The 14,991-nt window shown below is 53.7% G+C and overlaps 1 protein-coding gene across 4 annotated transcripts in view; it reads right to left on the bottom strand.

Annotated features, from left to right (window-relative positions):
* The window catches only part of ABR (ABR activator of RhoGEF and GTPase), a 187,723-nt gene that overhangs the window by 77,317 nt on the left and 95,415 nt on the right, over positions 1–14,991 (bottom strand). The window contains exon 1 of one of the 4 annotated variants that reach the window (XM_069603028.1): positions 7,299–7,878. The exons of the other annotated variants lie outside the window; for them this stretch is intronic. Coding sequence (XP_069459129.1) covers positions 7,299–7,433 — 135 coding nt within the window. The 5' untranslated portion in view covers positions 7,434–7,878. Of the gene's footprint in view, positions 1–7,298; positions 7,879–14,991 lie in introns of those variants that run through there. 4 annotated transcript variants of the gene reach the window in all.

Genomic DNA, 14,991 nt, shown 5'->3' with positions numbered 1-14,991 from the left:
AAGCGAAAGGTGGAAGTGACTGAGCGACTCCATGGACTGCAGCCTACCAGGCTCCTCCATCCATGGGATTTTCCAGGCAAGAGTACTGGAGTGGGGTGCCACTGCCTTCTCCGATAAAGTGTGATGGGGTCCAGCTTATTCTTTCCTTAAACACCTACAATGGCTCCCAGCACCTCTCCCCACCCTTCTGATCTCTCTAACAGCTGTCTGCTTTTCCAACAGGCCAGAGTGCTCCAGCCTCCAGACTTTGGTTCTAGCCGACCCTGCTCCCTATAATGCCTTCTCCTGCGTGAGCACTTCTCTCCTGAAGGCACAGCTGAAGGCCCTGGCCCTGCAGCTTCGGCTCCCAAGGAGGGAGTCTGATGCCCCTGACACGTGCCTGATCTTGTTACCTGCCTGGTGATTTTGCAGGGCCTCTGGAGCACCCGGATCTTGCTCCTCCGGACGCCGCCACCTCCCCCCACAAAGCCCAGCACCACGTGATGCTCCTGACATGTAGGCACCTGACACTTATTAAGCCTTGTAAGTTCTTTCCACTCTCTCATTCAGCTTCATTGCCCTCTCAAATACCTCTCCGAAGGGGGTACTATATTTTTCCATGATACAAATGGAAACAAACAAATAAGACTTAAAAAGAGGGAGGGGACCAGTCCAGAATCACACAGCCAGAAAGTGACAGAGCTGGGACTCCCTCCTCCTCCCAGGTCCTTGACCACCAAATTCAGGGCTCATCTCCTGCTCTGATGATTCCCTCACTCTTGTGTTCCTTTGTCAACCTTCAGATGCTTACCTAGAATCTCAAACAGCTCCCTCTTTGGGCATTTAAGCATAAGCTGAAGCTATGCTAAGCTTCATATTTCTGAAGCTATCAGAAATCTCCTAGGTCCCAGGAGAGTTGCTTCCTCCCTGCTGCTTGGCTGCCCAGCAAGTTCTCACAGGCCTTGCTACCCTTTCCCCAGGTAAGGAACTTAACTCTTGACCTGCTATCAGCAAACCAGTTAGCAATTTTGCTGGAGGCGGTCTTTCCCAGAGTCTCTGAAATAAAACCTGATCTTATAACTGGACATCCTGCCAAAGATGTCCACCTCCCCAGCCACAAAACCTGCCATATGTCACCTTAGTGGCAAAAGGGAATTTGCAAATGTGACTATGGATTTTTAGGTGGGGAGGTTATCCTGGGATTATCAGATAGAGCTCAGATAAGAGACCTTTTGGGGCTTTCCGATGGCTCAGTGGTATAAAGAACCTGCCTGCAAGGCAGGAGCCACAGGAGACACGAGTGTGATCCCTGGGTCGGGAAGATCCCCTGGAGGAGGGCATGGCAACCCACTCCAGTATTCTTGCCTGGAGAATCCCAAGGACAGAGGAGCCTGGTGGGTTACAGTCCACAGGGTCGCAAAGAGTTGGACACGACTGAAGCCACTTAGCACAGCACAGCATGCATGCAAGAGACCTATGAGCAGGAGGCAAGAGGGTCAGGGTCAGAGAAGAGGCGACTAATTCACAGAAGGAGAGATGGGGGGGGGGGGCGGGGACAGGGAGAGACTGAGTGAGAAACTGAAAGATGTGAGGACAAAGGATGGGACCACGAGCCAAGGAATGCAGGGGCCTCCAGAAGCCGGAAAAGACAAGGAACAGGTCTTCTTCCCTAGAGCTTCTAGGAGGAATGCAGCACTCCTGACCCTTGAGACTTGCAAGAGAATAAATCCGTGTGGTTTTAAGCCACCAAATGTGTGGTAGTTGCTTTCGGCAGCATTAGGAGACCAGTATGGGTGCCAAGGTTTAGGGGAAAACAATAGTTACTTATTGATGGGTTCACAAGTACCAGGCACAGTTCTAAGTGCTTTCCGAGGATTAACTCTCTGGAATCCTGCAATCTGGATGGTGTTATCATTATCCCTCTGAGGAACAGAGAAAAGAAACTGCCAACTGTCTAGAGCCATGGGAATCGCAGGCAGGCAGCAGCACCATCTCTGAGGAATGAGACTGGAGCTTGGAGCAGGGCCCACAGGCCCTGGAGGCAGAGGTCAAGGTCAGACCCTGCTGCTTCTGCCTGACAAGTGGAAACTAGCCCTCTATGTTAGGGGCCAGCACTTCCCTCCTGTATCCCATTCCCTTCCTGTTCCCTGCCAACAGGGGATGTGCCCAAGGACTTGGCAAACGTGCTCTCAAGAAGTCACTTGGGGGCACAGTGTGAGCTTAACTGTAGGCCTGGCTGGACCAAGTCCAGGGTGAAGAGCTGGTGACTCATGGCTCCCACCAAGCCTTTACATTCCACCCCAGGCATGAGCACAGACCCTGGGGTCAGCCCCCATGACACCCCAATGCAGCAGGACCCCCTCCTCATGAGACTCCAACCTCGGAGTCCAATCTTGAAAAAATCCCCACAAACGCAGCAAGTAGTCACTCCCAAGCAGCCCCACTCTGGGCTGTATTCACTCTGATGTTTTGGCTGGTGAGGGGATGGAGGCAATGGAAAGGGATGTGAAATTAACTATTTTACCAACAGTTAATCTGGTCTCAGTTAACACCCCAATCCTCTTCCATCTTTGCTTTCTTCTGACCACACCTGTTCCTGGTTTGGAATTACCTGGAAATTCACAATTCCTTTTTCAGTCCTCCTGGGGCTACTCTCATCCCGTAAAACACCAGGGCTCAGGACTTCCCTGGTGGTCCAGTGGTTAAGACTGTGCTCCCATTGCAGGGTGCATGGGCTCAATCCCTGGTCAGGGAACTAACATCCCGCCTGCCGCACGGTGTGGCCACAAAACAAAGAAGCCACCAGAGCTCAGCATCCATTCACTCATTCCTCACTGTGTGCCCAGCACTGGGGAAAAAGGGGAGAGGACAGTCTTGACCCCCAAAGAGCCCCCCAGAGGCACCTACATGCCCAGAATCACCGGGGGGAGTTCTGGGGAGTTCAGGGCCTCCAGAGCCTGTGCCAGGCTGCCCGCCAGTCCTGCACACGGGGAAGCTGCCTTCTGGGTGACACTGTCCCCACTTCCTCCCCAAGCAGAGCTTATGAAACTCAGCAGCCATGGTGGGCTCGATCATGGCCAGCATTTTACACAACCTGCTGGGCTGAAAGGCTGTCACAGCCTGAGGCCCCAAATCCAAGAGGTCAAGTCACTCTGAAGTGGACAGTAGCTGCAAGTTAGGCTCAGCTGGCTCTGGCCTGGTCTTTTACAGTCTGGGCTAAATAAAGCCTCCAAGGCTTTGGCTCCAGGCCAAGTCAAGACACTCTCTCCAGGAGCCTTAATCTCCTTCAAGACAGCAATGCGGGCTGAACAGGCAGGACCTCCTGCGACTCCCACGTCTTAGGCCAAGTGGCTCTGCCGACAGCAGAACTCAGCCCATTGGCCACACCAGTCTGCAAGGGGTATGGAGGTGGCGGTGGGGCTGTCTGGCCAGAGTGGATGCCTCTGAGTTTAGGCACTGGGTCCATGCCGAGCATCAGCCTCAGCATAGCCGGCCCCTCCCTGAGTTGAGTCGATACAGGGAACTCAGCCATTCTCTCCTCTTCCCAGCCCTGGGCACCGGGAAGTTCTCTTTCAGTTAGTTCCTCAGCAGAATGGAGGACAGAGGACAGGGACCACTGCTGGGGGACTCTGCTGAAAAGTGGAGTCCCATATTCTGGGCTGTCTGGAGCCACAGGCAGGCCCCATGGGGTTCAGCAGTGGTTCCATGGTGCAGTTGTTCACATCCCACATCTCTGCAGTTGGGTCATACTCACATACCACCAGCATGCTTACTTAATACTGTTCTTTACAACAACTGGCTTCTTAAAAGCACAGCCTTCGGCTTCCCTGGTGACTCAGAGATAAAGAATCAGCCTGCCAATGCAGGAGATACGGGTTCAGTCCCCAGTCCGGGAAGATTCCACATGCTGCAGAGCACAGAAGCCCATTACACAACAGCTACTGAGCCTGCCTCTAGAGCCTGGGAACCACAGCCGCTGGGGCCCATGTGCTCTAGAGCTTGTGCTCTCCAACAAGAGAAGCCACCACAACCAGGAGCCCACAGACCACAGCTAGAGAGTAGCCCCTGCTCGCTGCAACTAGAGAAAAGCTTGTGCAGTAACAAAGACCCAGCACAGCCAAAAATAAATAAGTGAAATTTAAAAAAAAAAACAAAAAAACCAAACAGCCTTATCCCAAGCATTATGTTTGAAAGCACAGGAATGCACAAGCCAAACCCGCACCAGCTGCAGTGGAAGCTCGGCGTCTTAACCACCGGACCACCAATCAAGTTATTATTTGTTTTCTAAAATACATTAAAATGTATGCCTAACTGTTAAAGTGCAAAATCTATATCTAGGTGCTACCTAAAATCATCTCTCAAATCTTCTCATCTGTGGTGCACACTTCAGGGAAAAACCTGAGTAGGAAACACAGGCATGGCCATCGCTACACATGGTCAGGGGGAGCAGAGATTTGGACAAGTGAAACAGAAACACAGGCAGTTGATAATCCATTAAAAATTGGCACAGAATTCACCTGAGGAGTTAATCTGCATTACAAAAGGATTTAAAAATTCCTGACAACTGAGTTCCTTTAAATAGCAGCTTTCACATAGCAAGGCCTCTATCAGCCTGAGGTACCTTTAGGTACCTTTAAATAGAATCGTATGCAAGATTTGGAGGACATACACAACACCTTACAGAGGGGAGGCGATGCTGCTCTCCGTGTTTATGCATTATTCTTAGTTTGTAGACTTTTAACTCCCCAAAGGGAGGTGTGGGTTGAAACACATTGCAAGCTCCAGCTCCAAGCTCCATGGAGAAAACCACGGCCATCTTCATACCTGTCCCCTGGGCAAGATGAAGCATCTCATGAATGACACTGAAAACAGGATTGATTTGACCTGTATAGTAGGACTGGTGTTTGGACACTGTTGAAGGTAAGTGCTCCTGAAGTAAAGTAATAACAGCAAAGACAGAACGGCCTGGACTCCTACCAGCTGTCAAGAAGAGTCTACCAAGCAGGAGCGTGCCAAGCCCAGGACAGGAGCACACCCTCCGGAAAGGAGCCTTGACTTCACAGGTGTACATGCCCACCCGCGCACGCACATACACACACACACATCCCTGACTCAATGAGAAGCGTTCTCTCCTAATCTGAATTTAGTACCCTTTTATCAGAACCCTTCTCCTGGCTCTGCCTACTTTCTCATTATATTCCTATTATCTGGGCACTTGCCCCCTTGCTCTGAACTTTATGAGAGGGGATCAAGTCTTTCTCATCTCCTCTCCTCCCCAGTGCCAGGCACCCTGCTTTGACTAGAACAGAACCTGAGTGTGTGTTGAATGAATCAGCGAGCTTTCTGCCTGCTGTTCCCTCTATAGATGGCCAAGCCTGGTGGTGGAGAAGGGCTTCCTAGATGTGTTCAGGCTGAGACAGGGGGCCTGGAATTCTCCAACACTCAGGAAAGGGCCCTTCTCCCTGGAAACAGGTAGGTCCAGGAACACTGCTCCGGGAGGAACAGCATTTTTAGGTGTGATGTGTACCTAAGCCCCCATGACATCCACATGCTTTCTTCTTACAAGGCCAGGGACATCGAGCCTCACTCATCCCACCAATCCCCTGGACACCAGCCACACACCAGGCTCTGTGCAGTGCCCACCATGAATACAAGAGGGCTCCGCCCTCAAGGAGAACAGAATCAAGAAGGCAGAGTCTAGAGTTCCAAACAGAATGAAATATGGGCTAGGCCAGTATAAACCAGGGAGGAGACCCATAAGGCAGGACAGGAGTGGGGTCCCATCTGTGCTGGGGAGGGCATCTCAGGGAAGAACCATTAGGAACCCACGTAGGTCCCATCCCACACACCACTAAATTCCCAGCAGGTGCTCTTGGTTCATAACCAAACTTCTCCCCATCCTGCTCCTGGGATGGCTAGTCAGACCCCAAGGCCAAGGCCTCAGGGGCCCAGTGAGAGACATGACTTACTCCAGTGTGCCAGGCTAGCACCAGATGAGCAACCCAGGGGTGGGGCATCAGCCACTGCCAGCCTCCCATTATAGCTCCTCTCTGCCCCACACCCAGGCCTACAGCTACTGCTCCACCCCTTCCACACATCAGCCATCTACCGTGGGCCTGCAGTCTATTTTTACCTCCATTAGCTCCTCCTCGGAACCAGACTGCAGCCCGGATGGGGCAGGGCTCTCTGATGCCCATCTTCCAGGAGGGACAAAGGGGCCCAGGGAGGCTCAGTGACAGTTGCTTCCTGACCACAGCAAGGCTCTGTGCACCACGCCCTCTGGGGTGAAGTGCTGCCAGGGCAGACTGGCCGGGGCCCCCAGACAGGCACTCTCTGTTAGGTAGCCTGGATTGCAGCCTGCGAACTCCCTGCCAAACGTTCTCACTGGCCCTCCCTTCAAGCCACAGAACAGGGAGGAGGTGAGCAAAACACTGAGGTCAGAGCTCTTAGAAGCGGGCCTAGGTGAAGGAAAGGAAGCATATAGTGTGTGCAGCACTGGTGTGCTTTCAAGGGGAAGCCCAGCCCCTGGGGCGCAGGTGAAGAGAAGGGAGGGGGACTGAGGCTGCCCCGCCCCTCCTACTCTACCTTCAAGGCAACTTCTCCAGACACAAGGGCACCACTGCACAGAAGGCCCATAGCCCAGCGCCAGAGGCTGTTTGCTTCCTGCCAGTGCCCACCTTGGGTAAAGTGCCTTATCCACCCAGCTCCAGCCTTCAAGCCGGCTGTTACCTCCCCTTTCCGGCTCATCCAACTCTTTCCCTTCAAGGAAGCCCAGTGACCCCTGGTTCTGGATCCCTCCAAAAACCAGGAGCCCTGGCCCAGATGCTCCAAGTCTCCTAGCTGAGCAAGGGCCCCCTTGGCCTGAACTTCCCAAGTGCACTTATCCCCCTGCTGCCATGGAAACAAAGAATTACAGCTTTCTGGTTTCAGGTCACCAGCTCCTGGGGTTGAGAGGGCGGGGGGCAAGCAGGCTCACACCCCTGGCGTGCCCCCTAGGTGACTCATGTCACTGCCAGAGAAAAAGACACTGCCACCCCCCCCCCCCAAGCTTGTCTGGGGAAAGCCAGCAGCCACTCCCCTTCGAGGACAACTGGTCCAAGGGGAGGAGGCCGACACTGCACCTCTCCCCCGGGAACAACTGCCCAAAGCAAAGCCCCTCTCATCCCCTGCCGGGCTGGCGACCGGGCGCCGGCCCCCTCTCCGGTTGGGGTGCTCCAGCTCAGCCACGAGGCTGGTGCGCAAACCAGCCATTTCTGCAGTCAGAGCTGCGAGCCCTGCCCCCTCCCCCGACAAGCATCCAGGGCGTGTCACGTTCCCACCTTCACAGTCACCAAGAAGGGGGACCCTGAGCTGGGGCTGGTCGGGGTTCCCAGCTCGCACTCCTCCAGCAGAAACACATCTTCATCCTCCAGGACCTTGTCCAAAAAGCCTATCGCCTCCTCTTCCTCTTCCATGGCAGCCGGAGCCGCGGAGGGCAAACAGGAAGCGGGGTCCCGGCGGCAGCAGCGGCAACAGCCGTGGCCGCCGGCGCCCGGGAGGGAGCGGGGCGGGCCGGCGGGGACGGGAAGAGCGCGCGGGGCAGGCCTACACCAGCACACGGGCCTCCCCGGAGTCCGTCCTGGCGCCCGGCCACCGGCTGCCGATGAAAGGGTCCATTATGAACCTTCTTGGGCCGCCGGCTCCCGGCCCTCCCGGAGAAAGGGGAAGCGGGGCGGCCCCGCGGGTCCCGGCCGCCTCTTGCGGGGAGCTCCAGCCGCCGCCGCCGCCGCCGCGATCCTGGGGCCCGCGCGCCCCTGCCCGCCGTGCGCGCCGGCTCTCCGGGCAGGCGGGGCCCCGCTCCCCGCGCCGCTCCCAGCCCGGCCCGGGCGCCCCGCCGCCGCGGCCGGCCGCTCGGATCCCGCCCTCCTGGACGCCGAGGCTCGCGTTCGCTCTCAAGGCAGGAAATGCACGACTCGACGGGCAAGGTGGAGCCGTTCCCCTCTCTGCGGTCGCCGGGCTAGCCGGCCGGCGGGAGGCTCCGGGAGCGCGGAGGAGGGGCGACGAGGCCGCAGCCGGGCCGGGCGCGGAGGGGAGGTCCGCTTCCCAGAGACAGGCTTTTATTTACAGCCCCTCACCGGCCCCGCGGGCTGGGCGGGCCGGCGGGCGGGGGCGGAGCGGAGGAGCAGCTGCCCGCCGAGCCTCGCGGGCCCCCGGGGCCAACCTCGGTGTCACCTTGGGATGCCGACCAGCCCCTAGTCACTTCCGCCCCAGGCTCTGACACCTTTAGGCCTGGTGAGAAACCATAGTTTCCATCGCCACCGTGGTTGGGGCTTTGTGCAAAGGAGGCCTGACCTGCTTTCCCGAGGCAGAAGCACAAGTGCCAGCAAGGGGTTGCAGCGGGGGCCGCTTGGGGCCGCCAGAGGTACCACACCTCCTCCTTATAGATGCTGCTGAGATTAGCAGCACCGCACCTCTTTGGGGCTCTTCTCCTTCAAGAAGGGCCTCTGAGCCCAGCAGAACCAGCCCCGCAGGGAAGGGTACACTGAAGCCAGGATCACTAGCATCGCCAGCCTTGCCCATCCCAGCCTGCTTTCCCTGGCTTCCCGTGCTTCCAGAAGCTGAATGCATCCGCACATCCCCCGGTCCCCTGGCCCCATCCAGAGATGCATCAATACATCCACCTACTCTTGCCGGGAAGGAGTTTCAGGGCGGCAGCTGGAAAAAGCTCTTTCACAACACAACATCTAGGACAAAGGTTGCAAACTCCAGGCCCCAGGAGGGTGTGGGTAAGATCGGTTAGTGAAGTGAGCCAGGTAGGGACCAGGTGAATTCAAGAGTGTCACTCAGCTCCAGCTGCTGGCTGCCAGGGGCAGTGCAGGCTCACGGTTAACACCCCACCCCCCAGCCCCAAAGTGAGAGCTCTCAATTTAAAAATGATGGCAGAGGGACTTCCCTGGCAGTCCAGTGGTTAAGACTTCCCCTTCCAATGCAGAGGGTGCCAGTTCCCTGGCCTGGGGGCTAAGATCCCACATGCCAAAAAAAAAACAAAATATGAAACATAAGCAATATTGTAACAAACTCAACAAAGACTTTAAAAATGGTCCACATCAAAACAATAAAAATAAAAAATAAACAATGGCAGGTAAATTCTATTTAAGAAACAAGGTGCAGTCTAAATGAAACATCTGTGCACTGAATCGGGCTTACAGACAAGACTGCTGCCTTCTTGCAACGGGTTGTTTCTTTGAGAGAAGTTTGGGAGAGTGTGTGTGTGTGTGTCTGTGTGTGTGTGTGTCTGTGTGTGTGTGTGTGTGGCGCGTGCATGCGGGTGAGGGTGGGGGGAGTGGGAAGAGGGTGTTGGAGGATGGTCCTGGAATATTACCTCTGTCCCATTTCCTCCTGGTATCTTGGAATCAAATTCAGCTTCACACATGACCAGTCTACCACTTTGTAAACCTGTACAGTAAGTGCCACCAACCAGGCAGGTCAAGTGAACACTCTGGATTCTGAGTAATGAGCCCTGAAGCTCCAACTCCTCTCAAGCACCCCCCACCTGCCCCTACCCTGCCAATCTCCCACCAGCCCCCAAACTATGTCTCTAGTCAGGGATTTCCTCGAAATCTTCCTGGTGCTTCTTGCTCACAAGTGACTCTCAATACACAGTTGCCAGGACCAACCAGTGTGGTTCTTAATGACGCAGTGTCTGAGTTGTCCCTAATGCCCTGTGTGTCTACCAGGACCTCCTTAGGCAATGGTGCATCTCCGGCTGGTGGCAGGTATATGCCCATAGAGGGTAGAGTCCAGCTCTTTGGGACTCATTTGGAAATGCATTCCAAAGTGGGGGTCAACCATGCACCACCCTGGGCCCACCTGGGGTCATCATCTCTCCTTCCAACTGAGTATCTCAGCTGAGAATAGGGTTCTTGGTTGAGCCTCCAGGCTGGGTAGAGGGGTTGAGGAAGAAGGAGGAGGGAAAAGGAGAGAGGTGAACGTGGTTTGTCATCCCAATTTCCCCCAAAATCTCTGAAATTTCTGATCTCTAGGTGGGGCTCCTGCCATTCTATTACAGCTGAAAACCTGTCTTCTCCAGTAAAAGATTTCTCCCTGTCACTATAGCTGAAATACAGACCAAGGGATTTGGTGTGAGTTCTCTGGGGCCTCAGGGCTGACGGGGTTCCACACGGGCATACCCCACCCTACACCCGCCCTCTCCATCAGTCCCTGTCCCTGCCCTGGCTGGGTTATATATAGCCGGGGCACATCAGAAGGGCCACAATTCCTCATCTGTTTGGGCGGGTTAGGCTGTTTTCTGGGCTTGGGAACAACCAGGACTGGCATTCCCCAGGGCAGAAGTGTGCCAGCCCAGGGCTCTGTGCCAGTCTCCCCCACTGCAGGCTCCGGGTGCATGGCATATGGGGCTGCCCTCACTGGTCGGACAAGCAGGTGGCATGGGAGAAGGGCCTAACAGCCCGGGAGCCCCTGTCTGCATTCCCCCACCCAAAGGAACATGAGGGGCCCTGAGGGGTCTCATAGAAGTATCCCCTTCTGTTTCCCCAGGCTCCTCCCCAGCAGGGCAGAATCGACACCCACTTCTTCCGAACTTTCTTCTTCTTTCCCTGAAACCTCTCCTCTCAGAAGCTGTTCCTTGAATATCCAAACATCTCCACTCCACCAGGGCTGGGGTTGGCTGGAAATTCCAGTGAGTAACTCGAGTGCCCTTCCATTTCCCCCAGGGCACAGACTCCGCTCAGAGGCCCTCAGTCCTGCCCCTGGTGGGAATGACTCACAAGTCCCAGGGGGTGTCCCCCCCCTTTCCCTGGCCTGTGCCCTGAGCCAGCCCTGGACCGGGCTTCCTCCCTGTGTCCTCTGCAGCTCCGCCTGCTCCGCCTAGCTCCCGATCCTCCTCTCCAGAGAAGCCGCCTGCTCCAAAGGCCTCGCAGCTGCTGTATTCCCAAGTCACAGGCCCCCTTCTCTACTCCTTGCTCTCTGCAGTCTGGACACTCTTAAACCCCTCAGCTCCCATGGCCGTGTCGATGCTGCCTCTGACCACTCTGGTTTAGGCTGGCCCTTCTCTCTCCTAACCCCTAGAAGATGGGAGTCACCCAGTCGGGCGCAGGCCTCCACACTTTGCTCTCTACCCTCAGGGAACTCATCCCCTGTCACTGCTAGCCCGTCCCCACCTGCAGCCCCAGTGTCCTGCTCTGCTCCCAGTGTGATATCTGAGCTGTCAGCTGGTCCTTCTCACTTGGAAGTCCCACTGGCAGCCCCTCAAACTCCACCTCTCCAGACCCAACAACCCTTCTCCCTCTCTCACCCAGCTTCCCCTTCTGGCTTCTCCACTTCTGTTGGCAGGGTCCCCATCTTGTGACTGTTCCTTCCCTCAGGCCCCACATCCTTTTTACCAAGTCACTTAGTGCTTCCTTCTTTTCCTTTTCCAAAGCCACCACCCCAGCCAGGGTTTGCAGCATCTCACACTACACAACTGCAATAATATTCCTCTTTGACTCCTGATCTTGTCTGTCCATCTGACAGTTCATTCATACCCAGAAGGCCTGGGTATTACAAATATACAAACCTGGGGGACACAGCCCTTGCTATTAGAATGCTCTCAACTCAAACTTCCCTGGTGGTCCAGTGGTTAAGACTCCAAGCTCCCACTGCAGGAGCCATGGGTTCAATCCCTGGTTGGGGAGGATCCTCTTGGCAAAAAAAAAAAAAAAAAAAAGAGGAATGCTCTCAACTCAACTCAGAGAGGGCGATGGGCCTATAAACAGATGAGGCAGTATTCTCACTGGTCAACACAGCAGGAACAGAGGACAAAGGCACTAATCCTGCCTGAGAGGAAAAGCTTCACAGGAGAGTGGTTTCTGAGCAGCATCTTGAAAAGGGGAAGGGTTTCCAGGCAAAGGGAGGAAAATGGTTTGCAAGGAACCCCAGGAAACACAGCAGGAGGACAGAAGAGAAAACGGGCAAGTGATGAACTTGGAGGTGTGGGCGGGAATCACTCCGTGGAGGGCGAGGAGCGTGGGCTCCCCCATGGGCAAGGGGCACGGACTGAGATTTCGGACACCTGCCAAGCCTACACTTTTCCAAGCCACCAACAGTTTACTCTCCCCAAACCCAGCAGCCTTCTCTCACACTCTTCTCCATCCCCTCATTCCCTTACCCCCTCCATCAACAAGCATCTGTTCATTGCCCACAGTGCCTGCCAGGCGCTAGCACTCAGAACGTAGCCACCAGCAGGAGGATTTGTCTACCTCCGTGGAGCTGCCTGTCTCAGGGACAGACTGGCCACCGCTCGCCAAGGCAGGGCCAGGGGAAGGGTACAATCTCAGAACTATTGGGGTGAGGTACAACCGTTTCAGAAAGAATAACTCGGAAATATCTATTGTGATTTAAAATGTTCACACCCTCTGACTCAGCACCTCCACTTTAAGGGATTTTTCTGCAAAAAACATTTCTACAAGGGCTCAAAGATCTCTGCATAAAGATGTTCACTTCAATGATGGTTAAACCAGTGAAAGACTGGAAACAGTCCAAATGTCCATTTGAAGGGGACTGGCCAAGTGAATTATGGTACATCTGCTAAAAGAAACACTACATACAGTTGTGAAGGAGAACGAGGTAGTCTTTAATTACTGACATGCAAAATGTCCAAGACTTATTAAGTAAAATAACCAGAGCAAATTGCATAAAGTATCAATAGCATGATCCCACTTTGAAATATATATATATATATATGCACACACACATATACACATATTAGAGAAATGGCAACCTACTCCAGTATTCTTGCCTGGAAAATCCCAGGGACAGAGGAGCCTGGCGGACTACAGTCCATGGGGTCGCAGAGTTGGACACGACTTAGCGACTAAACAACAACGATATATACATATACACATATACACAGAATGTGTTTATATATGTATAATGCATAATGTATTATATATAATTATATAATGTATAAGTAAATACATACATATTATATAATGTATTTATACTACTAAGTTGCGTCAGTCGTATCCGACTCTGTGCAACCCCATAGACAGAAGCCCACCACGCTCCCCTGTCCCTGGGATTCTCCAGGCAAGAACACTGGAGTGGGTTGCCATTTCCTGCTCCAATGCATGAAAGTGAAAAGTGAAAGGGAAGTCGTTCAGTCGTGTCCGACTCTGTGCGACCCTATAGACAGAAGCCCACCAGGCTCCTATAAAAACGTATTTTATGTATATAATATCTTACTTGGAAAAATACACAACCATCTCTTAACAGATACTCTCTCTGTAAAAGGGGACTTAAGGACACTTTCACTTTCCATATTATACATTTCTGTAAAATTAGAATTTTCAGTGACATCATCAAAAAATAAAGAAGTTAAAAAAAGAAGTGTGTTAAGTGCTACAATTGGGAAAGTAGACTGAGCTCTGGGGGCACAAGACACGCACATCTGATGCGGCAAAGGGGAGTCGCAGGAAGCTCTCCAGAGAAGGTGGCCTTAAAACTCCTACCTGGGACTGCCCTGGTGGTTCAGTGGTTAGGACTCCACACTTCGACTGCAGCAGGGGCGATAGGATCCCCGGCTGGGGAACTAAGATCCAGCATGCCACAAGGCACAGCCAAAAGATTAAAACAAAAACAAAACTCCTACCTGAAAATGAACAGGGACTAGCCATGCCAGCGGTGACTCGCGGACAGACAGGATAGCATGAGGCTCAATGAAATGAGTTCAGTCTGGGTGGCCAGTCTTCATTCATTCAACCAGTACTTACTGGGCATCTCTGACGTGCCAGGCACAGTTCTAGGTATTAGAGTTTGCAATGAGCAAACATTTCAGTACAAAACTGACAAAGCTCCATGGCTTTGTCATGGAGCTCACGTTCTAGCTGGAGGGCTGGTGATGAGGTTGCAGAGGTGGGCAGCAGTCAAGTGGTCAGGTTAGGCATGGCCTTGACAGCATTGCTAAGGGCAGGCATGGAAAAATCTGACCGGGAGTGACCGGACAGCGTTTCAATGTGTCCCTCCCGCTGACATCAGATTACTCTTTCTAACACATTGCTCACTCTGTGTCCAGCAGGAAGCCACCAAGTCAGCCCAAACAAGGACAGTGGGGCCCTTGCTGATGACTCAACTGATCACACTGTTGATAACAACCACCTCTGCTGTTTGCTGTCCCCTGAAAGGGCCAGGCACAGTCTCGCCTCCAGGCCTGATCCTGGCTTAGATCCCCCTCTCCCTCTTCTCTGCTTATCCCTGGCCCCTCCTACTTCCTTGGCAGGAACTCAAGCCCCACCCCTATATTTTCCAGAGCTCATCAGACCCCGGGCCAATGAGAACTGACCCTGGGGGGCCAGTGCCACGGGTAGACACAGGGTCAGCATCCACCACAGATACAATCAGGTTCATCATCTTCTTGATAATCAGCCTCCTCCCTCTGACTTCCCTTTTTCTGCTATAGCAGAAGTCACTACAAACATCAGATAGAGTTCAATCACATGAAGCAAATGTTGGATATAAGCCAGTACATGACACTGTTTACACAGTAAAATAAAAACAAAATTAAAAAACTCTCCTGGATTTTAGACTGGAATCCTTGTTCTGCCTCTTACCAGCTGTGTGACCATGGGCAAGTCATTCAAACTCTCTAGGCCTCGGTTTCCTCATCTGTAAAATGGGGATAATTCTAATACCAACTCTAGGTTTGCTGAGGGTTTCCCAGGTGGCACTAGTGGCAAAGAGCCCGCCTGCCAATGCAGGAGACATAAGAGATGCAGGTTCGATCCCTGGGTCAGGAAGGTCCCCTGGAGGAGGGCATGGCAGCCCATTCCAGTATTCCCGCCTGGAAAATCCCATGGACAGAGGAGCCTGGTGGGCTACAGCCCACGGGGTCGCACAGCATCGGACACGATTGAGCGACTTGCATATTGCATAGCACATAAGCTAGGTCTGCTGGGAGGACTTGTACACGAGAGGCAGTGTCTGGCATGTGTCGAGTCTTTGGCAGGCAATACCTAATTCTCCTCTCCTTTGGCAGGG

Source organism: Ovis canadensis, chromosome 11, assembly GCF_042477335.2.
Source record: "Ovis canadensis isolate MfBH-ARS-UI-01 breed Bighorn chromosome 11, ARS-UI_OviCan_v2, whole genome shotgun sequence".
NCBI classification, from domain to species: Eukaryota; Metazoa; Chordata; class Mammalia; order Artiodactyla; family Bovidae; genus Ovis; species Ovis canadensis.
The sequence above is the reverse complement of the archived record's forward strand: the minus strand, read 5'-3'. Positions and strand labels throughout refer to the sequence as shown.